The following is a 26,503-nucleotide window of genomic DNA, read 5'->3' on the forward strand; positions in this document are numbered from 1 at the left end:
GTATAAAACCACTAAAAAAAGTCGGAATTAAAAATTAGTTCTCTTTCTTAATTTCTGATATCAGAACAGAACCATCTTGATTTGTGACCATCTTAACAAAAGAATAACAATATATAGTAGGCTGAGTTTCAGTCTTTGGAATTAATATATGTCTTTCTTACAACATGCAGCAGATAAAAATCAAAGTCACATTTAATTTACCTTATATTGACCTTCGAAGTTTGTATTATAATTCATGAATATCGGATCAATTAGAATTTGTAAAAATAGGAAAGCCTATAATGACTACAAGTAAAGGTAAAATTGTGCAAACATAACAGGAGTACGTATCCTCCACTGACGTGTCCGTTGCCTATTCGGGGATAGCGCATGGGGCCAGTATTATTTGTGCTTCGAAATTCGTATATAACTTATTTGAATAGTTGAGATTTATAAAGAAAACACTCTACTCTTGAGATATCTCAGAGACTGTGAATTCCTAAATCGATATATAGAAAAAATAACTTCTCTACGCCGTTCTATTCGTGTCTCTTTTTTTCTTCTTCTTCAGAAGATCAGTTCTAAAACATCAGAGAAGAGTAGGTTTGATGTCTATCAGATCGTTCTTTTTAACTTGGCGTGAATTTCAAATTAGATCCTTATAGTTTTCATAAATATTGAATTGAGTTTAGTTTAACTGAGATTAATTTGGACCATTCGCTTATATAAATTACACCTCAAGTACATAAAGAATACAAACTCGTTGCCACTTATAGGCGCACCGAATGTTCCATTCAATTCCGATTTTTTTATTAATAGGAACAACAAAATAAAATTCGACAATAGTAAATGAATTTGTCAGATTTCGAAATATATAAAAAAACTGTTATGACTTATAACATTCGACAGACATTATATATCAACTATAACATCAAGATAATCTGTCATGTTACTCTCTTAATTAACAAAAAAAAAAAAAAACGTTATTTCGGATTTGAATTCCAGATAACAAAATTATATGAGTAAAGCTAGGGTATGATGTACTTATCAAAAGAGTTTGATGAGCACAACTCAAAAAATTTATCAGATCGACTTCAAATACTAAATCCAAACCATTAAATTCATGTACTTCATGAGTGATACATGTACATGCAAAATTATGAAAGTTTCGAGTTTATTTGCTACAAGGTCAAGCAGTCAAAGAAATGATAAAAATTGAATATATAAAACAACTTATAAATTAATTTATAAAAAAAATTGAATATATAAAACAACTTATAAATAAATTTATAAAAAATTCATTTCTTTGACCGCATGACCTTGTAGCAAATAAACTCGAAACTTTCAAAACTATGCATGTAAAAATGTATCATTCATGAAGTACATAAATTTCAACGGTTTGGATTCAACATTTGAAGTTGATCCAATATATTTTTGGAGTTGTGCTCACCAAGAGAGTTTGGTGAGCACATCACACTCTAGCTTTGCTCAAATTACATCTCTATAATTTTTAGAAATTTATTACTGTTTTTTAAGATAGATATAAAAAGCGTTCTTTTTGAATCATTTAAAAATAATAATTTTATACGGTCCATAAATAATAATGTTAATAGTGTTGTATCTATTTTAAAAAATAAAAATAAATTTCTAAATTTCTAAAATTTGATCCGAAAGAATACTTTAATATGAAAATAATGGCTTCCTCTGCACCCTAGCAATGTGCCGAAATTTTTATTAATAGAAAATATATTAAATAAATATTGAAATTGGAGAATGCTTTTGAGTTTTTTCGAGATATAGAGAAAACGTGATGAAAAATCACGGCCTCTGGACGTTATGGATTATGACGGCCAGCATTAACGCTTAATTAATCACCATCCATTCTAACTGAACCGCGCAAGGAAAAAACCGGAAAAAAAACCTGGCTGTTACTATCTATTACGGTCAGAGGCGGAAAAAAAGGGCTAGCCGTGATAGCCCATTACCGCCAGAGGTGAAAAAAAAAAGGATTTTTTTATTTATTTTTGCGCCTGGCCGTTACTGTTTATCACGGACAATTTTTTTTTTTTTTGGCGCCTGGCCGTTCCAATCTATCACGGACATGATTTTTTTTTTCTGGCCGTTTCAATCTATCGCGGACATGATTTTTTTTCCGATTTTTTTTCCGATTTTTTTCAATCTTGCTAATTAAGTGCTAACTCTAACCGTGATTTTCATCACGTTTTCTCTATTTATCGTTAAAAACCAAAAGCTTTCTCTAATCTTGATATTTATTTAATATATTTTCTATTAATAAAAATTTCGGTAGCAATGTGATTATCGTCTCTACGGCTCTACCTCACTTACCTGGGTCAGGATCCCCTAAAGTAACCCAATCTTTGAGTTTCAATCTTTACCGTCTGATTAGAATCCGAGTAAATCCGGTCCGATGTGGAATGTACGGGAGCCTTTAATATTCGTGTCAAACACAGATTTGAGTATTTGACGATTCGGATCCAAACTCAAAGATTGGGTTACTTTATCGGAGCTGAATTCACTTTACCTCGTCCTAAACCCTAAACCCTCCCCTCTTTCTCGCTCTCTCCTCCACCATCTCCTCAACTCGGTAAAGCAGCAAAACTTGCTTCGAAGACGAACGATACTCGCTCGCACCAGACTGTTCCCCCATTGCGTCAGGAGAGGTACCAGTGCTGACAGATTCCTCTCTTCTGATCCTTTTTTAGTGTCCGAGTTCATGGAGACGATGGATTCGGAGACGGAGTTGATGCAACAATGCTTTCAATGGGGCATTCTAAGAAGAGATGGACTCGATTATTTGCCTTCTGGAAGCGTGGTAAATCGATCGGATACTGTGATTCTGGAGCGCAGCATGAAGGGATGTTAGTTGATGTCGGGTTGAAGTGGGGTTTAGGTGTCTAAAGTGCTCAGAAATCATGGTGGAAAGGAGAAAAATTTACTGGTATAAACCTGAGGGCCTGGCCTTATGAGACAAGGGGTACTCTCCAATCTCCTACCTTCTTTTTTATATATTTCTCTTAGAGAATTGTTGGATGCTCTCTCTTATTGTAGTTGTTTGGATTAAAATAGATGGCTTGTAGTTGTGATGTTTTAATTTTTTTTTTTTTTCTAAAATGATGGTGTGTTATTTTGTATTGGTGAAAAAGATACTGAGATATAATTTTGATTTTAGTAATTTATGTATTTCTCTTTTATCAATTCGCATTGTTAATATATGAATTCCAATATGTTAGCCAATTTTCCAAATTCAAGAGAAACCATGGCAACTGACAAATTGCTTATCAAAGTAAAAATGTTAGAAGATTTACAGATATATTATTTATGATTTAAATAGAGTGCATCTGAATTATTCAATTTGAAAAGACGATTTGTCATTCATTGAGCTATTTGATAAATCAGCGGTTTGTTTTTTGCGGTGTTCGACTAATGACCAAATGATTCTTAAATTGCATCAAGTTTAATGTACGGTCTATCTAAATTAAAAAGAGCACAACATAAATTTTAGTTTTGTATTTGGCCAAAGTTTGCCAATGGTTGTCAATAAGTGCCCTTTCCTTTATGTTTGTCGAATTATGATGGTGCATGATCAAATTAACTTGAAAACTAAAATATGTCCAATACCTTTTTCTTGAGTTGAAATTAAGGAAAACAGATCGGTTCAGTATCAATTTAGGACATTGAAATCTCCCTAAAAATAAAATAATGCACAAAGAGTGTAGAAAAATACTTCTTTTTCTAGCATATTTTACAAGATATATCAGTAGGTTTATATTCTGTCATTTTGATTATTGTGTTCGTTATTTGCGATGCAGTTTGACATTGTTAGTCCTGGTGATTATGAAAAGAAAAATACTACTATTAGGAATATAGTATTGTACTCTTGTACCAGGTTGAGCTACTGATTGGCTAGGAAATATCACCGAAATACAAATAGTTCAGTATCGACAATGGAAGGCCAAACTGGTATATTGGTCTCCGCACAGACTCCTCCTACTGGCCATACATGTATTGCATTCAGTGATTCCAAACTCATCATCTGTTGCTGAGCAAAGGCATGATGCACTGGACCTTGTGTCAAGTCTTTTGTACCAGCCTTTACACCCAATCTCATATTATGCCCTCAAGTATGAACAACACCTTTGTTTGAGCATTTTTTTTTTTTGTGAGTTTTATTGTAATATTTCTTATATGGTATTATGTTTTGATTCTTCATCTTTTTGTCAACTTTGATCCATGCATGATTTGTTAATCAAATCTATTAGTGCTAGGTCCCCAAATGCTAACAATTTTGGTAATCTATGAAGGTTGGTACTTGAAATCAAGTTGTTAGCTACTTTTTTACACGGTACCATGTACAAGGGAATTTTGCATTTGTCATAATGTGATTTAATTTCTAGTATTTGGAGGTAATGTTTACCATATTGCATTTATGTTTTTCATTTCTTCACCTCTGAACTAATGGCTTTAATTATTATGTGTTTAAGTTTGGATTAAAAACTGAAGTTGTAGTACTTCAGGAAGACTAGTTTAGCATTGAACTTGAAATTTTAATGTGATATACTAGTTTATCAGCATCAACAACAATTGGATTAGGGTTTGGGGTTCAAGGTTTGGAGTTTAGGGTTTAGAGTTGTCGACAAAAGGCTTGTTTGTATTAATGTATATGTTGGTAAATCTCTAGCTAATGATGGTATTAACACAATTAGCTCAAGATGGAACGTTGCTGAAGTGACAATTAAGGACTACCTATGGATTTGAAATTCTAGAAAAAAAGAGTGCTTTTCAGTATAAAATTGGATGTCTATGGTCATTGCATAATTTAATATGAAAAAATCATGGGAAAGGGGGGGAGGGGAAAAAAAAAACACATTGAAAACGGTATCTATTCCTTCTTTGTATATTGTTTTACAAGATATTGATATTTAATGGTTTGCATTACATTGATCAGATTATTATTTGTTTGTGTGCAAGCTTGCCAGGAACATTGACGTCTTGTACTCTTTTATTTATATTGAAACAATAATGTGTCATTTGCATTGTTTATTTTAATTGTGTATACCGGTTCTACCATCCCTTGTTGTTTATACAGTGCAGCCACAAAGTTGATGCCACAGAGGAAGCCGTTTCGCTTGAATAAGGTACGCTTATTTAGTAACCGTAGTACTTACCAAACAAAAAGATGTTCCTTTAATGAGTGGCGACTCATGGCGCTTTCCATAGAAAAGTGACCTGATGAATGAGGTCTAACCTGTAGCAGGTCTGATTCAACCTGACCTTGCTTTTTTTTTTTTTTTATATATATATATATATATATATATTCCATTTTTGCAGAGATAAAGGGACTAAAATTCAGATTGGATCATTCGGAGCAGATAGAAGAACAGTAACACAGTCTATGTTTCCATAACCAGTGATAGTTTGTGATTTCGAAATTCTTACATATACAGATTGATCTAACGTGACTTCAAGCTAATCAAGCTAATCAAGTAGGATCAAACATATCTTAATATGTTGGAAGGACAGCATATGTTTTTTTTTCTTTCCCAAAGGAAATGATAAATTTGAATTGAAACTAGTTAAAATTATTTCCTTCTATACGGTACTATAAAAAGGCATCGAGCCGACACCTCACCACCCGTAATTTTCTTTTATCAGAAATTCAATTTTCCTCAGTGTTGTGTCATTGAACTTGGATTTATGCTGTCTGTTTTAATCAATTGATTACAATAAAAACTTAATATAATTTCATTTAGGATTAAGATTGATGTTATGGCAAATTCTTTCAGGAAAACCATGCTTGCATTGATCTTGAATTTAAAGTGAAACGTTATAAACTTGCTTTCAGTAACGGTGAACTTTCATACTTTTTTTTGTGGACTTGTTCCATCAGCGGAAGGACGGCATCATGACTTTTTCCGTGGCTTTCCGCCATCTAGCATTGTACAGTTGGCACGCCATGCCTTACTGTACTTCGGCACTTCCTTTCCTAATGTTCATAGTATATCCGTGCCTCCTTTCCTCTTTATAAAAGTTTTCAATTTATGAGCTTGCATTGAACTTGAATTCAATTTGAAATGTGATATATTTGCTTCAAGTGACCCGTGAGATTTCATACTTCTTTTGCACTCGTTCCACCAAACAAGCGGCGTTATATGGATTCTACGATCAACCTCCGTGGTCAACAAGACGAACAACATGTAAGATATATTTCTTTTCCCTGTTATGTTCAATTTATTTAGAATCCATTTTTTTTTAATGATCTGTAGATCTGATTCTTTTTTTTCCTTTTAATTTCTATTTCTCTGTTTATTTAATTTTTTAGTATCAGACCGGTAGATCATGCATGTTTACTTGTAATTGCAAAATTTTGATACTTTTTATATTTGTATATTTAATTGCCTAATTTACTTTTTTAGTATATGTATATTTAATTACATAATCTACCTTTTGTTCTGCATTCCTCAAAATTTGTTTTCTTCCTCAGAGAATCAACCGATTCCAAGTTGACTCGGCCGAGTCCGATTTTGGCGTGGGTTACGTGGCGAGTATTTTTTTAGTGAAAAATCGGATGTACCTGGTTGACTCGGCAGATTCAACTGAGTTTTACTGATTCTTTGTTTATGGGCTGATTCCCAGTACCTGTCTGCGCTTTTCTTAATTTCCTTTCTCTTCTAATTTTCCTGATTTCCTGTTGATTTTCCTGACGGGTTGAAGGAGAAGGTCTCTTCGATCTATATGATCATGGTTTGCAAGAGCCAAAGAGACTGGCTGTGGGTCCGGACTGTCAGATTTAATGAAAGGTTGAGTGGCATAGTTGCAATACTCTCCCTTCCTTTTCTCGCTCTCCATTTTCCAGCACCTTGGTATCCAGTTCCCTTTTTTCCTTTAATTCTTTTTCTCTTGTTTCTTCTCTTCTCCATTTCTATGTTCATTGGAGACCTCCATTATACCCTTCTTTTTTGTTTCCGGTTTGTTTTTCTTAATTTTTTTTTCTTTTCTTTTTTTTTTAGGGATCAACATTAAGACTAGCATTCCAGTAGACTATTGGTTTACTGTTTTTTTATTTGACTAAATTAAAAAAAAAAAGAAAGTGACACTGAGCACGCCTCCTGATCCACGATCATGTGTAGATGTTGCACGCCTCCCGATCCAGCTCAACACAGTTTTTGGCAGTGAAAAAGTGTGTATCAGTTGTAATGCTTGTATTATATTATATTAGTGGATTATTTGAGTGTAATCTTTTGTCTTCATATAATTTTTTGACAAATTAATTTTTACCAATTTTTTTCCTATAGTACAAAACAAGCTTCTGCCAAAAAAAAAAAAAATCTGAGTTTCTGATCCGATTTGGCCGATTCTTACCGATTCACCCGATTTCAATTCCAGGGTCAACTTACGATTCCGGTTCCGATTTCCAGAGCCAAAATTCTGAGGTCATGTTTGCTGTTTTCCTCTAGATCTGGAGAATTCTTTCAGAATTATATAAAGTAGTGGTTCTAGGAAGCAATTCTCTTGGAGTTTTTCTCAAAAGCTCAAAATATAAACAAGTTCTTATTGGAGAACCTACATGTTGTACTGAAATTTAGGCAATTGGTTTTAATTATGTTTGGAATTGCTAATTGCATTCAAGGTCATGTGCATTCGAGCAATCAGACAACTGAAATGAGGACAACACCCATACGTTGATTCCTTGATTCTGGCTACCACTCCTGATTGTCCCTTTTTTCTTGTTCTGGTAAAATGAAAATCAAGTTTCTAGTTTTTATAAATTATACATAATTTGATGAAAATGGAATGTGTCACTCATATCTGATGTGCGATTGTTGTCCTAGCCCATTTCAGGCTAGTAAATCATGTTTGCACAATTGTTTTTCTTTGCATAGAAATCCCATCTGCTAGGGGTTATGAAATTTTTTTAGTAGAAAGCCATTTGGTAGTTATACACTTATTCAACAGAAGAAAAATTAACAAGTCAGTTGTGGCGACTAAAACTTAAAAAATGACAGGGAACAAATTAAGAACTGTGTTTTAGATTTAAAACAAACTGCTATTCTTAAGCTAGAAGGGCCAGAACACTTCAGTACCAGAATGTTCTGATCTGTTTCTACCTTTTTTTGTCTACTTTTGCACTTTGTTATCCTCTTTTATTTAAACTATAGTGCTAAAGATGATATTTTGTGAACACAGAATACAAATCTCAAGCGCAGCAACAGAGGAGAGCTCTCTTACAGTGATGTCCCTATTGACCTTGTGGAACCCTGTCAGAAGAGATTGAAAAAACCTCAGGTGAAGTGCATGGAAGTTTGTAAGAAGATGAAAGATCTACTGGCAATGAAGAATTTCAAGGTCGATGAGTTGGTATGGGCAAAGGCTGACAAGCGAGCCCCAGCTTGGCCTGCTGTTATCATCGACCCCCAACAGCAAGCACTTGAAGTGGTTTTGAAGGCTTGTGTAATGGGTACTATTTGTGTTATGTATTTTGGTTTCAAGTCGGGACGAATAAGGGTAAGTGAATCTGTTTAACTATAATTTTCATTTATTACCAAACTGTCTGGTAGTGATCAACAACCACAAGCACCTGCCCATTTGCTTGCAGCCATGTAGGTCTATTTCCAAGAAAAAACATAACTACCATAACTATGAAACATTACAGGTGTGTGAATAAGGGTAAGTAGAAAGTCACTGGTAGGTGGGGCCCATTTTGAAACATTACAGGCGGGCCGTGATGCATTGACTTTAGTTCTATCATCTGTACTAGTTTTGTTAATTTCCTTCATCCTTTAAGCAGCCAAACTATGTCTAGTTAATTCCAGAACTTAATTGGTTGCTATTCGGAAGTTTTATATTGTGTTATTACTTGACAATTCAATCTGTCACAGGAATATGGATGGGTTAAGCCAGGAATGATCTTTGGTTTTAAAGACAACGAGGAGAGGTACATGGCCAAACTTCCATAACTTTGTACCATTTTTAGGGTGCGTACCATCTTCCGGTAATAGATCACCTAGACCCACCCACCAATGGCACTTGGGCACGTGGACTCCCTCTACTAAAAATTCAAATACTGTGATAATGGAAGGGGCATAGCTAGAAAGATGTGGGATTAACCTAAAAATTCAAATACTGTGATAGTTGATTCCCTCTCAATTTTGCTATATGTAAGAGCTAAACAAGTTCTGTAAGGTGGTAACCTCTAGGCAAATATTTATCTGATCTGGAAAGATGCGGGGTTAACTTAATGTATCTCAACTCTCAAGCATTAATTTAGATAAAAAATTAGTGTATCAACCTTGATTAATTTAACTGAAATCGAGTAGTAAAATGAAATTAAAATGAAAATAATTGCATGGAGAAGGGTGACCAGAACTGGCAAGCAGAACCTTTTCCCTTCTTTGTTTTAGGGATCAACAGGTTTACACTGATTTCAGGTTTAAAAGTCAGCAAGCGGGCAAACTTGAGGGCCATTTTAGAGCTGCTATAGATGAAGCCACCTCCAATCAGTCTTATGAAAATCAGCCAAAGTGCACTGAGGAGGCCATGCTCAGTGGTACTGTTGAAGCAGCATCTTCTTCGAGTCTTGAAGAAAGAAGCCTTTCTAAGGTGACCCAAATTCTTAATTCTTGACAATTTCCATATTTTGGCTCCCTTTTTTTTCATCTTCAGCTTTTCCACTAGTGGTTATTTTCATTTGATACTGATATTAGAAGATATTTATTTTCAATCCATCCTTTGCGGGCACTGGGTTTTGAGCCTGCAACATCCTACACAAAAGGTAATGTTAGCCACTAGGCTAGATGTGGTTCTTGGCCAAAAGTGATTTTAAAATGATAGTTATGGCACACAAACAATTGAAATATTCCAATGTCTGGCACGATGAAAACATAGAGCACACGATTTTCATTAAACATTACTTTCTTTTATCTTTCAGTAAAAAGGCTAAAATTGCCCTTAATAAGATATTTTCTATTTCTTTATGTTTGTGTGCTTTATTTTGAATTGATATAGCGCCATAAATTGTTTTAATACAGCATCTGACCACCTGTTTAGATATTTGCTCTTCCTAATTCTTTTTTCCTTCCTCTTTTTTTGTGACTATGTTCCCTGCTTTGTACAATTCTTTGTTAGGTGCAATATGATGAGCATGCAACCATGGTTCCCATAGATATTGTGGAAACTCAGGCTGGAGAAGTTCTTCACATTAACTCTCCTGATATCTCTAGGTTAGCACTTGGCTCTAGTTTTTATGACCTAAACTTCAGACCTCATTGTAAACTATTGTAAAAGAATTAACACAAGTCTCCCATGAAATCTCCCTCCCACCCAATTTTATTTAACTGGTAAAAACCCTTTGATTACAATCAATTATGCCTTTATTCTTAGGCGTTATACAAGTCAGAGGAGAAAGGGATTAATATAGCAGTAAGAAAGAAGAGCAATAATCTATCCTACTATATTTTACATATCTCATACTAAACATACAATATCAAATATAGAATAATCTTAATAGTGCAGCTGTAAGAGGTAGAGCTCCTGTCAGTCAGAATCTTCCCTGATATGAGTAAGATTTGATAAATCCAAGTGCCTACACTTGGTGTTGCATACGCCAATACTCCCCCTCAAGTTGGTATGTACAAGTTTGTCATGCCTAACTTGTCAAGTGCAGCTGTGAACTCTTTACTTCCAACAGCTTTAGTAAGAATGTCAGCCAATTGCTCTTCAGATCGGACATGTGGAATCTGAATCATGTTAGACTCAATCTTCTCCTTGATAAAATGTCTATCTACCTCCACATGTTTAGTTCGATCATGTTGAACAGGATTGTGAGAGATATCAATTGCCGCCTTGTTGTCACAAAAAAGCTTCATTGGTTCAGCCAGTCCAAACCCTAGCTCTACCATTAACTTCTTTAGCCATAATAACTCACACAACCCTTTGGTAATCCCTCTGAATTCTGCCTCTGCACTGGATAAAGCCACCACATTCTGCTTCTTGCTTCTCCATGTGACAAGATTTCCCCCGACAAAAGTAAAGTACCCAGAGGTGGATCTTCTGTCAGATATGCTACCTGCCCAATCTGCATCTGTAAAACCTGAAATACCCAGGTGCCCGTTTTTCTTGAAGCATAATCCTCTTCCTGGTGAACCTTTTAAATACTTCAAGATGCGAATTACAGCATCCATGTGATCTTCACTTGGATTATGCATGAATTGACTCACCAAACTTACAGAATATGCAATATCGGGCCTTGTATGTGACAAGTAGATTAGTTTTCCCACCAACCGTTGGTACCTATTTTTATTTGTAGGTATTTGATCAGGAAATTCTCCTAACTTTGTGTTCTGGGCTACTGGTGTGTCAACAGGTTTACAATCTAGCAATCCAACTTCAGCCAACAAGTCTAGGATATACTTTCTTTGTGATAAATTAATACCTTGCTTTGATCGGGTTACTTCAATTCCCAGAAAATATTTCAAGCCTCCTAGATTCTTCATCTCAAATTCCTGTGTCAAGTTCTCCTCAAGTTTCTTGATTTCAGCTAGGTCATCCCCTGTAATCACCATGTCATCTACATAAATTATTAGAATAGTTATTTTTCCATTTTTCCTCTTGTAAAAAAGTGTGTGATCAGAGTCACCCTGCTTAAATCCATACTTCTTCATAGCTTGGGAAAAACGACCAAACCATGCTCGAGGGGACTGTTTCAAACCGTAAAGAGCCTTTTTTAACTTGCACACTAAGGATCCCGATCCCATGCTTTCATATCCGGGTGGAATTTCCATGAAGATATCTTCCTCCAGATCTCCATGTAAAAAGGCATTTTTCACGTCAAATTGGTGCAATGGCCAATCTAGATTTGCTGCAAGAGATAATAACACTCTAATTGTGTTTAGTTTAGCTACAGGAGAAAAGGTTTCTTGGAAATCTATGCCATAAGTTTGTGTATATCCTTTAGCAACAAGTCTAGCCTTATACCTTTCAATCTTACCATTCGCATCAAATTTAATAGAGAAAATCCACCTACAGCCTACCGGTTTTTTATCTTTGGGCAATTCAGTTAATGTCCAAGTACCATTTTTGTTTAGTGCTTCCATTTCAACCTTCATGGCCTGAACCCATCTTGGGTCCCGTCTTGCTTCTTCAACATTGCTTGGTATCGATACCGAGTTTAGTTGGTCATTAAACATTCTTATAGGTTCTGGTAAATGTTTTGCAGACACATAATTAGCAATTTGGTACTCAGAACTTGTTCCATCTTCTGGAATATACCGTTTAGGTGGTTTTCCTCTATTGTTTCTTGGTGGTAATTGATATTGAGAGTCAAGTGAACTTACCATGGGACGTTCCTCAGGAGATCTCGGGCTTTGTGGTGCTCGGTCAGTTTGTATCATTTCGTCAGTATTTCCATTTATCTCAGTCCAGACAGATATGTCATTCTGTTGTTCTTCTCTATTTGTGGTGACTCCGAAAATGGACCTGGTTTTGTTTCTGGTGTACACCTGAAATTGTGTTGGACTGTCAGGTGGTGGGCTAAAGGGAACTCTTTCTAGATTGTTTATCTTTGGAGACCCATCTTCTTCTCTCTCTTCTAGTGTGTGTATCGGCCCAGATTCTTCAACTACTAATGGCTCGAACAGTGGTTCAGAGTCTATCCGATCCCCAACTTCTTTGTCTACCACCAGCGGGTCAGACCAGCATTCTGACTCACTTCTACTCTCCCCCTGAGGCGAATACTGGTTATTACGAAAGAACGGCTCATTTTCCACGAAGGTAACATCCATAGTTGTATACCATTTTCGTTCAGTTGGTTCATAACACTTATACCCTTTTTGATTCAGACCGATACCAAGGGATACACATCGAATTGCACAGGGATCAATTTTTGACCTTTGGGTTCTTTGAACATGGACATATGCTACACAACCAAAGGTTTTTGGAGGAAGGTTAAGAACTGATGGAATTGTCACAAAGGTAGAAAGAGTTTTTAGAGGAGTTTGAAAATTGTTGATTTTAGAGGGTAGTCTATTAATAACATACACAGCCATGATAACTGCACTATCCCAAAAATTTTGTGGTACAGAATGTTCAATTAGCAAGGCTCGAGTGGTTTCTAGGATATGTCTATTCTTTCTTTCAGCCACTCCGTTTTGTTGTGGCGTTCCAACACAAGAGGTTTCATGAATTATTCCTTTATGGATGAAAAAATCTTTTAATGCTTTATTAACAAACTCACCTCCATTGTCACTCCTAAAAACTTTAATGTTTTGCCCATACTGATTTTGAATAAGAGTGTGAAAAGTTTTAAAAACATCGACAACTTCATCCTTTTTCTTTAAAAGATAAACCCACGTCATCCGTGTACAATCATCAATAAAGAGAACAAACCATTTATAACCACCAATTGAACACACCGGGGAAGGACCCCATACATCCGAATGAATCAAATCAAAAGGAGATTGACATTTATTCAAACTAGGTTTATACGATACACGATGGCTTTTTGCCTTAATGCAAGTATCACAATTTAATCTAGATATATCAATAGTAGAAAATAACTTAGGCAAGAGTTTTTGTAAGTAACCAAAGGAGGGATGCCCTAATCGCCGATGCCACTCCCAAATTTTAGCCTCTGATCTAGAGCACCCTTTTGTCAAATTTGTCTCCCCACACTTCAAATCTTCTAAATGATACAAACGACCTTTCTTAATACCACGCCCAATGATCTCCTTCGTAGGAATGTCCTGAAAAACACAACAATTAGGATACATTAGCACCATGCAATTCAATTCTTCAGCGAGTTGTCCAACAGAGATCAATTTGGAGGATAAAGAAGGAACCACAAGCGTGTTAGATAATGTGAGAGAAGGTGACAAATGAACATCCCCTGCACCCGACACAGGATATGACACACCATTGGCATTAAGAATTTCTGTTTTTCTCGGTTCTGTTTTATTGGTCACATCATTTGGTGAAAAAGTCATGTGGTCAGTTGCACCTGAATCGATGATCCATGTATTATTTTTATCAGATGCACAGGAAGTATAAAAATTCATACCTTCGTCGGAATCATTTTCTGTCTTACCAGTCACTACCAGATTAGCCTTTGCCTTGCCAGTTGCTGTTTTTTTCTTCTTTTTTTGCAATTCGAACCACCAATCAGGATACCCAATTACTTCAAAGCATTGATCTACAGTGTGCCTTCTGTTACCACATTTAGTGCACTTGAGATTATTTTTATCTTGGTTTGAACTTCCTTGCTGTTTTGCTGCAAAATGAGCAACGCCACCTGGTTGTTCATTTCCTTCCTTCTGCATAGAGTTTGAACCCGATGCCAGGTTCATCCCTCCTGAGTATTGGCCGAATTTTGCTGCTGCCGGCATGTGTGGTATCATGTGTGCCGCTGGTCCCTGTGAGATACCCGGTCCAGAGTACCATGTTGAATGCATCTGGCCTGTTTTGTCTCCATAAAACTGCCCCTGGAACTGCTCATGTGCATCAGGTATATTTCTTACAAAGTTCAAGTTAGAGACTCCATTACCTTGAGCAATCATAGCCATTGGGTTCACACCTTCATCTCTTCCCGTCATAATGGATTGTCTCACATCTTCCCTTCGTACTTTTGCAAAAGCCTCCTCAACAGTGGGAAGTGGTTGATATCGCAAAATTTCAGCCCGTATGTTGTCTAGGTGTCGATCCAGACCACCCAGAAAGATATAGAGCCGCTCCTCCTGAACTTCCTGGTTTCGGTTTGCAATATCAGTAGCACACACGTTTTTGTTAGGTTTTCGAAGGTCAATCTCACGCCACAGTCTTTGAAGGGTATTAAAGTATTCTTCCAGACTCCCTCCTGACTGTGTACAGCCACGTACTCTCATTTGTAATTCATAAATTCGAGTACCATCGCTACCATCAAAGAAAGCAGTTTTGATCGCATCCCAAACCTCCTTTGCAGTAGGGAAAAATAGGAAATTACCTAGCAGACTCGGGTCCAGTGAATTTAGAAGCCATGCCTTTACTGTGTTGTCATCAATCTCCCACTGTTTATACTCAGGATCTTCTTGTCGAGGAGCAGTTCGGCTTCCCGACACATGACCGAGTTTGTTCTTCGATCTGAGATGTACCTCCACCATTTGAGACCACATCCCATAGTTTCTTCCATCAAATTTCACAGTAATTGGTGAATTTGACCCATCCGCCACAGCAGGAGCACTCGAATGTTGTTTATTCTGATTCTGTGCAAACACCTCAGCCATAGTAACCGCCAATTGTTTAATGAAATGTGGAGTGATATACTCATCTCCGCCACTTTTGTCTGATTTTTCAATTTCAGACATTTTTTTTTTGTCAGCCAAGGACAAGAGATCTATGGGAAAAACAATACAAATAGAAATTGGGCTCAATTCGCCTTAGTCAGATAGTAAAGAGAACCATAGGGATTTTTTTTTTTTAAATGAGAAGAGTAGAAGAAATTAGGTTCCTCTCGACTATACAACAAGAATCGAACTTTGCTCTGATACCATGTAAACTATTGTAAAAGAATTAACACAAGTCTCCCATGAAATCTCCCTCCCACCCAATTTTATTTAACTGGTAAAAACCCTTTGATTACAATCAATTATGCCTTTATTCTTAGGCGTTATACAAGTCAGAGGAGAAAGGGATTAATATAGCAGTAAGAAAGAAGAGCAATAATCTATCCTACTATATTTTACATATCTCATACTAAACATACAATATCAAATATAGAATAATCTTAATAGTGCAGCTGTAAGAGGTAGAGCTCCTGTCAGTCAGAATCTTCCCTGATATGAGTAAGATTTGATAAATCCAAGTGCCTACACTTGGTGTTGCATACGCCAATACTCATCCCACTAAAAGATAAGATAGACCTTGTCTTTGTATAAATTTTCATGGCAATTTTCATCTTTTTTTTTTGTGAGAGCAGATGTGATAATGCCCATTCTAGAGATAGTTTGCCAGAGGAGCTTCCTGTCTTCTGTGGGAACTTTAAAGGGGTTTATTTACCTAACAAACACTTGTAAGTACTTTCAACTTTGTTATCTATTGTTGTTTTATTATTTATTTACCAGTCAAGTAGGTACCCACAGTTTTGCACTCCACCATCACTGCAGGATGTCGTAAGACATTATATTCCTAGCATTTTTGTTCCTTTCTGTTGACCTTAGCTTGACAAGTGTTTGTGCGAACTTAGATTAAACCAAGGCCACATAAGGATAAATTGATGCTACAATAATCTCGCTTTTCTGAACAGTGTTCACAGTTCTTTTCTTCTTTTTAAACTAGTGATCAGTCTTAAACTCTTCTCTGCCTGCTATCAATTGTAAAATGTTATTCACATGTTCTTAAATTTTGACAGGATTTCATGCCAGTGCAGTTCATGCATGGGTAACAAGATCACGCCTTGTGCTTTTGAGAAACACAGCGGCTCCCTCAGTAAAAACTGGAAACGCGCTGTAAAAGTTGAGAAGACCCTGCAATTATTAAACGAATGGGTAAATATTTCATCACAAAATTTATATTAGTAGAAGACACACCTATTGTTCAGGGCTCTGGAATAAATCTGGTCTGTCAGGATTTTGTTAGGCTGTATTGATCCGAATGGCTTCGGGTTGAGGGACTTTTATCCCGTCTAAGCTTGATCAGATCAGGTTGGTCTTTGGTTCTTTCTTAGTATGTTGTCTAAATTATCTAACATTCTGCTTTTATTTTTCCATTTATTGCTGCAATAGATTGAATCAAATAATGTTGGTACACCGATAAAACAATCCAATGCCCCAACTACAATTAGACAGAAGATTGATGATGTGCTTCGAGGTAAAAGATTTTATGATTTTCTTTATTGTTTTCTTTTGAACTGGTAGCCAAAATGGCTACTATGAGTTTTATGACGATAAATGGAAAGAGAGTACAAGTAGAAAGGAAAGGAGCATTCTTTAAGAGTGTTTGTATGCTGGTGCATGGTAGAGAAGAGCTTTCTCTAAGACAATCTCCCCAAAAGGGAGAATTCATAATTCAAAATCCTGGAAAAAGTTAAAGAAAAACTGGAGCAAATATAACTCAATAAGGTCCTTCCAAGTGCAAAAGCCTGTTTAATTGATATGCTATATCATAGGATTTAATTTCTTGTTATTTGTAGTTGCATCCACGCCGGTCCTTGCAAAGTGGACAATAGAGAAGTGTGCTATATGCTGGTGTTGTGGTGATTCAGAATCTGATAAAATGATAATATGCAACAGGTATCTTTGGAGTGTCATTTTTTTTTTTCTGTGGGTTCAATTGCCTCTAACAGAGTTATTTCTGTAAAATTGATTTTTAATTTACCAATCAGTACCTCTCAAGTACAAGTATTCATCCAACTTTGCCATCTTTCATCATTCATCCATTAGAATGCTCCATGACAATTATTTGAGACATAGAAATGAAGGTTTCGTCCAACTAGGTTTTTTTAAGTTGTTTGGCTTTTTGAGGTAAGTGGACATGCCTGTTAATTTTCAGATGCCTAGTGGCAGTGCACCAAAATTGCTATGGAGCGCAAGACGTGGATGACATCACCTCTTGGGTTTGTCGGGCATGCAAAAACCCTCAAGTCAAGAAAGACTGTTGTCTCTGTCCCATTAAAGGTGCCTCTTTATTTATTTGAATTTTAATGCTATTCTTTTACTGAAATTATCTTCGAAGTCTTCATAACTTCTGCTAGAATCTTTGTATCTGTAGTTTTACCCCGTTAATTCTCCTTGGAACTTTTAGCATGGTAAGGGAATTTATTATTATGCCCTTGTTTGTGACAGGGGGTGCGCTCAAGAAAACAGATGTAGGAGACTTCTGGGTGCATGTGACATGCGCTCAGTTTCAGCCTAAAGTTTTCATTTCCAGGGAGTCTGCCATTGGTTTCTGGAAAGTACCTTTGAACTCTTTTGGGAAGGTTAGTTATTTTCTCCGTCTCTTAATTTATTCGTTGCAATTGTTTATTCTGCACTAGTCTCTCTTATTGTTTCTTATCAGACTTACTTTATTAAGATAGAAACAGAGATCTGTATGTCCCAGAATAATGGCATAGTGCTTGTAATTCTGGTAATGCAATCAGTACTGCTGTTGCGACCTGAAATTTATCTTGGCCCTTTTCTCTACAGTTTTACTGGCATTTACTACTAACTATCATTTTGCAATAAAATTTTTAGTACGGGTGTATTTAAAATACTTATCCCACCACCAACCTATCTCCTGGGATTAGGAATTGTAATTTGGTACATAACCCTGGCATACTAATTGAACATAGACTGTCCAGTTATTAAGTTGTACTTTATTTTTGTAACGTTTTTCTGGGCTGCTTTTGGGCTTTCTTGACTATTAACAAAGTTCAGAAATCCAAGACACCATATTTTCATAATGGAATCAAGCTCATAGCTAGGCTTGGATGAGAATAGTGGTGTCAGTCAGGTCAGAGCTTTTAGGTGGAGGCAGAGGTGACGCCTTTTGAAAATATTTCTTTGGTAAACTCATAGACTGCAAATAACCTGACTGCCTATCAAACAACAAAACAAGTGCTACTTGTCAAGATATTCTACTAGATTATGGAGATTAGGAAAGATCCTTACAGATCCTAGAGATTGGCAAGATCCTTACAGATCTATTATTCTTTGGAATATATAGCATATATGTAAATATATTATAGAATAGGTTTCCTTCCTTTATTGTGCATAATGTGCTTATAAGAGATGGTGTACACTGCATTGTGTGATATAGAAAACTTTTGATAATAACTATTTTCTTCCAGTTTCAATTCTGCCTAAATCTTGTCATGGTATCAGAGCTCTGATAATTTTTTCTTGATTTTTTTTTTTTCTCCTGAGATTTGCCACACACAGTGGTTTGTGTCTTGCTTCAACCGTTTCTGGTTAGTTATTTCTTCAAGGTTGTGAGTTTTCTTATTTCTGCTAATGGAGTTTTCCTCTAAGAGTGCTATAATACCTGTGTGTTTGAATGGTACTAATTATTCTTTGTGGGAATTTAATCTTCGGTGTTTCATTCAAGGGCATGAATTGTGGGGTTACATTGATGGTAGTGAAAAAAAACCTAAGGATGATAAGGGTAGGGATGCTGATGGTAATGAGAATAAAACCCTAATGAAAAAATGGATTAGTGAAAATTCTCGTGTGATGAGTTGGATCCTTGGATCAGTTGAATCCCATATCGGTCTTAATCTCAGACCCTATCAAAGTGCAGCCGATATGTGGAACTACCTTAAAACCATCTACCACCATGATAGCGATGCCCGAAAGTATCAGCTTGATTTAGAAATTCACGAGTATTCACAAGGTCAGAAAAAGGTTCAGGATTATTATTCGGGTTTTATGTCTCTTTGGCTCGAATATAATTCTATTTTGTATTCCAAAGTTCCTAGTGAAGCCCTAATTACAATTCAGGAACTACAAGAGAAAAATATGAGAGATCAATTTCTCATGAAACTTAGACCTGAGTTTGAGCCAGTGAGACGGCAACTCATGGCACGAACACCGATTCCCACATTGGCAGAGTGCTTTAGAGAACTTATGCGCGAAGAACAGACCATGTCCACTCGGACTAGTCTTGAAGACTCGGTAGCTGTTGACTCTGCAAATATGGCACTTCTTACTCGAGGTAAGAGTCCTCGGGTTGGCAGGGATGTTAAGTGTTACTCATGTCAAGAATTCGGGCATATTGCTAAAGATTGCAAGAAGAAATTTTGCAACTATTGTAAGAAAGAGGGACATATCATCACCGAGTGTCGTCGCCGCCCACTAAATCGACAGACCCAGTTTCAACAGAACTCAGTTTCAAGACAGCCCCAACCTGTTGCATATGTTTCCTCTACCCTGACTGAACCGACTACAACTACTGCACTGTCTGCCTCAAGTTCCTCCGCAATTGTTACACCCGAAGCAATCCAACAAATGATTCAATCAGCCCTATCTGCTATGGGGTTGTCAGGTAACACTTCCTCAAAATGGTACATTGATTCTGGGGCATCAAACCATATGTCTGGGGTACCAAACGATTTTGTGTCTTTAAATCCATACAGGGGTAATGATATGATCTCCGCTGCTGATGGTACAAACCTTCCAATTACCGGCATTGGTTCGGTATCTATGAACAATACTTTCTTAAATGATGTTTTGTTGGTACCAAAATTGTCAACAAATTTAATTTCAGTGGGACAACTTGTGGAGAATAATTGTCATGTACTTTTTACACCTAATGAATGTGTGATACAGGACAAGGGAACTGGGAAGATAATCGGGAAGGCGCATAAAAGTGGAAGACTTTTTCCTGTTGAGGTTGAACAAAACAAAGCAAAATTGGTTGGTTCTACATTAGCTAGTTCTCATAGAAATGATATGTGGTCTTTGTGGCATCGTAGATTAGGTCATTTAAATTCTAATAGCATGTCACTTATGTTTGAAAAAGGTTTAGTTCCAAATAAAAATAATTCTCCTACTCACTGTTCTACTTGTTCCTTAAGTAAAAGTAAGACTCTTCCTTTTCATGTCAGTACTACTAAAACCTCAAGCCCATTTGAGCTCATACATTCTGATGTATGGGGTCCTTCACCTATCATTTCTGCTTCTGGGTACAAGTATTTTGTAATTTTTATTGACGACTTTACTAGATATACATGGGTGTATTTATTAAGAAAAAAATCCGATGTTTTCCAGAATTTCAAATATTTTGTTGCCATGATTAAAAATCAGTTTGAGAAAGACATAAAAAGATTTCGATCAGATTCAGGTGGAGAATATACTTCTAATGAATTTGAAAATTTTCTATTAGAAAAAGGTATTTTCCATGAAAAATCTTGTCCAGGAACACCCCAACAAAATGGGAAAGCTGAACGGAAAAATAGACATATTTTAGATATTGTAAGGGCACTTCTTTTGGAAGCTGCAGTTCCATCCACCTTTTGGGATGAAGCAACTCGTACTTCTGTATATCTAATAAATCGTCAAGTTTCAAAAAACTTACAAAATCAATCTCCATACTTCCTGTTACACAACAAGAATCCCAGTTATGACATGCTTCACACTTTTGGTTGTGTTTGTTATGTTCATCTACCTTCTTTAGAACGAACAAAGCTCTCTTCACAATCAGTTCAATGTGTTTTTTTAGGATATGCTGTTGGTCAAAAAGGTTTTCGATGTTATGATCCCAAATCAAGAAAAATTCGCATTTCTCGTAATGTTCTGTTCAATGAATCAGTCTTCTATTATCACCACTTCTCCACTCTATCTCCAAATATTTCTTGTTCTGTACTACATCTTTTTCAACCAACAAGTGATCAGTCTAGTACACCAATCTCCTCTGATCGATTTAATCCATGTTTTGTTTACACCAGACGGAAGAAAAAGGGACCAACTTTTATGCCTCAGCCCAATGATCATTCACACAACCTGTCACTGTTACCACCATCCTCGGGAGATTTAGAGCATGAAGGAATAACAGAACCAAATCTGTTACCTAGACCTGAACCTCACCCAGTTGATGAGCTCGACCCAGTTTCTATTCTTGAATCTGGTTGGGATGAACCACGTGACATGAACCAGGACAATGGGTCAAATCTGGGCACGGAGATTACACATGTAAGACGGTCCCCTCGTCTATCTGTACCTCCGGATCGGTTTGGTTTTATGACCACACTTTCTTCAATTTCTATGCCTAAAACATTTAAAGAAGCTGTCAAACAAGATTGTTGGAAAACTGCCATGAAAGATGAATTGGATGCTTTGCTTCAGAATGATACTTGGGATTTGGTTAATTGTCCCAAAAATGTGAAGCTAGTTGGATGTAAATGGGTATATACGGTCAAATTGAAATCTGATGGAACCCTTGATCGGTACAAAGCTCGACTTGTTGCACTTGGTTATAGTCAAGAGCATGGCATAGACTATCTCGAGACATTTGCACCTGTTGCGAAAATGACCACAGTCCGCATAGTTCTTGCCATAGCAGCTGCACAACACTGGTCAATTAAGCAGATGGACGTCAAAAATGCGTTTCTCCATGGTGAATTGAGTGAGGTAATCTACATGAAGCCGCCTCCTGGTTTACTCCTCTCTGATCCAAATGAAGTTTGTAGATTGAAGAGGTCTTTGTATGGACTGAAACAAGCTCCACGTGAATGGTTTCGTACTTTCAAGAATGTAGTGTTGTCTGCTGGTTTTCACCAGAGCCAATATGACCCATCTTTATTTCTTTCCAAATCTCCAAATGGGGTCGCTTTGGCTCTTGTTTATGTTGATGATATACTAATAACTGGTAGTGATTTACAGAGTATCAATCAGCTCCGAGATGCTTTGACAGCTTCCTTCCAAATGAAGGATCTTGGCGAGGCTCAGTATTTCCTCGGTCTTGAGGTCCACCATACACCAAAGGGACTATTTGTGAATCAGCACAAGTATCTGAATGAGATTATAGAAAGAGCAAATCTCCAGTTTTCCAATCCAGCTAATACTCCCATGGAAGTGAATCTCAAACTCCGTAAGGCTGATGGGGATCTATTACCAAATCCTACCCTGTACCGTAGCTTGGTTGGAAACTTGGTGTATCTTACCATTACAAGACCAGATATTTCCTTTGTGGTTAATGTGGTGAGTCAGTTCATGAATGCACCTCGGCATTTACATTTAGTAGCAGTTCACCGTATTATACGGTATCTAAAAGGTACTCCAGACAGAGGTCTTTTCTTTTCTGCTGAAAACGATCTCAATCTCTCTGCCTATGCTGATCCTGATTGGGCTGGTTGTCCAAATACGAGAAAGTCTACAACTGGTTGGTGTGTTTTCCTAGGTAAGGCTCTTGTGGCTTGGAAATGCAAAAAGCAAGATCGTATCTCCAAGTCTTCCACAGAAGCTGAATACCGTGCTATGTCATCAGCATGCTCAGAAATTGTTTGGCTTAGAGGTTTAATGGGAGACCTTGGTTTTATTCAATCCTCACCCACATCACTTCATGCAGATAATCTCAGTGCGATTCACATCTCGAAAGATCCGGTTTTTCACGAACGAACCAAGCATATTGAGGTTGACTGCCACTATATCAGAGATGCTGTTGACCAAAATCTGATATTACTTCCTCATGTGCCATCTAATCTTCAAACTGCTGATATTTTCACAAAAGCACTCCCGACGGTTCGGCATAATTTCTTAGTAAACAAATTGATGTTGGTTTCTTCACCATCATCAATTTGAGGGGGGATGTCAAGATATTCTACTAGATTATGGAGATTAGGAAAGATCCTTACAGATCCTAGAGATTGGCAAGATCCTTACAGATCTATTATTCTTTGGAATATATAGCATATATGTAAATATATTATAGAATAGGTTTCCTTCCTTTATTGTGCATAATGTGCTTATAAGAGATGGTGTACACTGCATTGTGTGATATAGAAAACTTTTGATAATAACTATTTTCTTCCAGTTTCAATTCTGCCTAAATCTTGTCACTACTAACACATAAACTTTGAACCATTTTGAGCAATTTGATTTATCATAATTTCAATTATGCCAAACTTAACTAATTTTTTCTCTTTGGTTTCAGACTTGTGTGATATGTGACCAAACACATGGGGCATGCACAAATTGTTTCATTTGTTCCACTTACTATCATGCCATGTGTGCATTGAGAGCTGGATATTGCATAGAGGTATTCTATTTAATTTATTATTTTTATCTACTATTAAGCTTGATTATTTACATCAGGTGAATGTTTTACCGCTTGGTGACGAATACCTGGCCGGTCTAGTGCCTTTTCCAATAATTAAGTCTTATCTTTTTTTCTCCGTTTTTGGTGTTAGTTAGATCATGTTCGGTTAAGCAAATTTTTTTCTTAAACTTTTAAATATTTTATTTATTACATATAATATTTTAACTTTGATATTTGTGCTGCTATCAGTTGCATCATTTAAGGAGGCTTGGAAGGGAGATGAGCCAATTTCGTTCCTACTGCTCGAATCACACGTAGTCTATCTTTTTCTTCTTCTTATAATTAAATTGGAATTACTGTGCTAAATTTGTTGGTCTAATGGCTTAATTTCCACGCAGAGTCATTGATTTCAATGCTGGATTGGTCGAGATCGACACAACAGCAGCAGGGGTATCTTCTAATCCAGAATTACCTTGTATTGAGAGATCGAGCACAAGTCCCGTTTTGGCAGATCTATCCTCGACAAGCTTTGAGGAGGGCTCTTGTGCGAGATGCCGTATATATCAAAAGGGAGAGAAAAAGGTACGTAATCATTATTTTATCAAGATGATATAGAGATTATTTCTGCAATCTTTGGCAAGATTGTATTCTTTGTACTTGGAAGAGGGGGATGAAAGAGATTTGCAGCTAACTATGAATATTCCTTGTACATGAAAGTGAACATAATTATTGTCATAATTGAATTTTAATTTGAAAATTGTTACCATAAATGTTATGGGTTCTTTTTTTTTATGATAAATGTATATGGTTGGGCCGTCAAGATTAGATAGTCATTGGTCCAAGCCGTTCCAACTAGGGTTTTTACTAGGATACAATTATAGCTGTTTTGAGCTGTCAAACAGATCGAGAGGTCCAGATTAGGTGGTCTGAAAGGGTATGTATTTGTATTTGTTTTTGTTTTTTTCCTTTTTGGGCTGTCCTGATTTGGACCTGAAAGGTTATCTGCAACATTGTTACGAGTCATCCAGATCAAAGATTTCTTGATCTGAGCTGTCACTAACAAGATACGTTTCCTATTCATTTTGTTGATCTGAGTCGTTAAAATTAGGGTTGTTTATCCCTCTTGTGCTCCCACAATCTAGTATAAATAGAAGTGAGAGAGGTCTGTGTAGCAGCTGCCTTTTGTTTCTCCATTCCTAAATCAGCAAGTGTCTGAGTAAGAGAGAGAGAGGGAGGGAGTTTAAGCTGGAAGAATTGTCAATTTAAATGAGTCTTGTGATTGTACCTGGACCTGAATGGGGCTGTACTGGTATTGGCACGAGTGATTACAGGGCCTTAACCAGTACAGTACTGAAATCCGAGACTAACCAGGTAAGATTTGATGATGATTTAGTTCTAGACTTCAGTTTGACAAAATCTCTTTCAAGGTTTTCAGTAGTTATAATTTTTTAATTTCAGAGAAGAGAAGAGGCAGTTGCTCACCTCGTTATGGGGCATCGCCGCCATTCACTGGAGGTTATTCAGGGACAAATAGGCATCATACCTCCAGTAATTTTCTGCTCTTTCTTGATAAAATAATTTAAAATTTTTTCACTTTGCTACCTTTTGATACATCTGTGTGTTTGCTTAATCCCTATTAATTTGTATGACTTGACAGAGTGAGCAGGACATGATCACCTTCGCCACATTCGAGGAGCGTCTCCAGCACTTGAAGGTTATCTCTTTATTTTATTTTTTTTACTCTTGTGGTACTTCTCTAAATTTTTCTTATTTTATTTTCTAATTTGTTTTTGTTGGCTTGGTGTATTATAGAAAAATGAAGATCGCATAGTATGCTTTGGCAAATCGGGCATACAAGGCTGGGGACTCTTTGCTCGCAGGCCCATTCAAGAAGGACAAATGGTACAATTTAATTCTTTCATTTTTAAATAAATAATTACTAGGTTTTTTTTTTTTTTAAGGAATCATGGCCGGTGCTGAATAATTACTAGTTGTTACTTGCCATTTAGAAAGTCTGTCAGACAAATGGTGCCTTGTAATTCTTTCCTTAAAAAAAAAATAATAACCATCACATAAACTTTCAGTAAAGTTCCTAGGAGAAATGGTACTTTATGCAATTTTCTCTTTTTATGTAATTACTTGTTATGTTATCTAATTGCAGATCATTGAATATCGTGGTGAGCTAATTAGGCTCAGCGTCAGTGATGCGAGAGAGAAGTACTACCAGTCGAAGAACAAACATTGTTACGTGAGTTATATTTTTTCTAACTTCATTATCATACTTTTGATAATTTCTTCTATGATTTGGGCTTAACATAACTTTTTTTACGATTTTTTTTCTTTAGTTCTTCCAAGTCAGCGATCAGGTAGTAATCGACGCCACTGACAAAGGCAACGTAGCACGGTTCATCAATCACTCGGTAAGCCCATGCCTCTTGTTTTTACAAGTTCTTTCCCACAAAACAAAAGCAAAAAATTTTGGTATTTACAGGATTTAATTTGATATGCACTAACTAGAGTTTTTTTTACTGGTAACAGTGCCAACCGAACTGCTTTGCAAGGAAATTGCCTATGGGAAACACAACCCGACTTGTGTTCGTAGCCAGAGAAAACATCTCTGCTGGTCGAGAGCTAACGTATGTAGCACTTAATTTTCTCCATATATATATTTTTTTTTTGATAAAAGTGGCTTAACACCACCGATTTCATTAACACGAAACCTACAAAGTTAAGGTATTGGTACCAAGCTGATACCAGTCTTTACCATAGATCTGCATGCATACAACCCAACATTACATAATTTTCTCCA

At 36.5% G+C, this 26,503-nt stretch overlaps 1 protein-coding gene across 1 annotated transcript; it reads right to left on the reverse strand.

Annotated features, from left to right (window-relative positions):
- Window positions 1-13,559: 13,559 nt before the first annotated feature.
- LOC144563724 (uncharacterized) lies at window positions 13,560-15,327 on the reverse strand. The gene is made up of 2 exons (XM_078313216.1): window positions 14,051-15,327; window positions 13,560-13,736 (listed from the first exon to the last, which is right to left on the reverse strand). The coding sequence occupies exons 1-2, from the start codon at window positions 15,246-15,248 to the stop codon at window positions 13,699-13,701; spliced, it is 1,236 nt and encodes a 411-aa protein (XP_078169342.1). The 5' UTR covers window positions 15,249-15,327; the 3' UTR covers window positions 13,560-13,698.
- Between the last annotated feature and the right edge of the window lie 11,176 nt (window positions 15,328-26,503).

This window comes from Carex rostrata, chromosome 12 (assembly GCF_964058835.1).
Source record: "Carex rostrata chromosome 12, lpCarRost1.2, whole genome shotgun sequence".
In the NCBI taxonomy this organism is placed as follows: Eukaryota; Viridiplantae; Streptophyta; class Magnoliopsida; order Poales; family Cyperaceae; genus Carex; species Carex rostrata.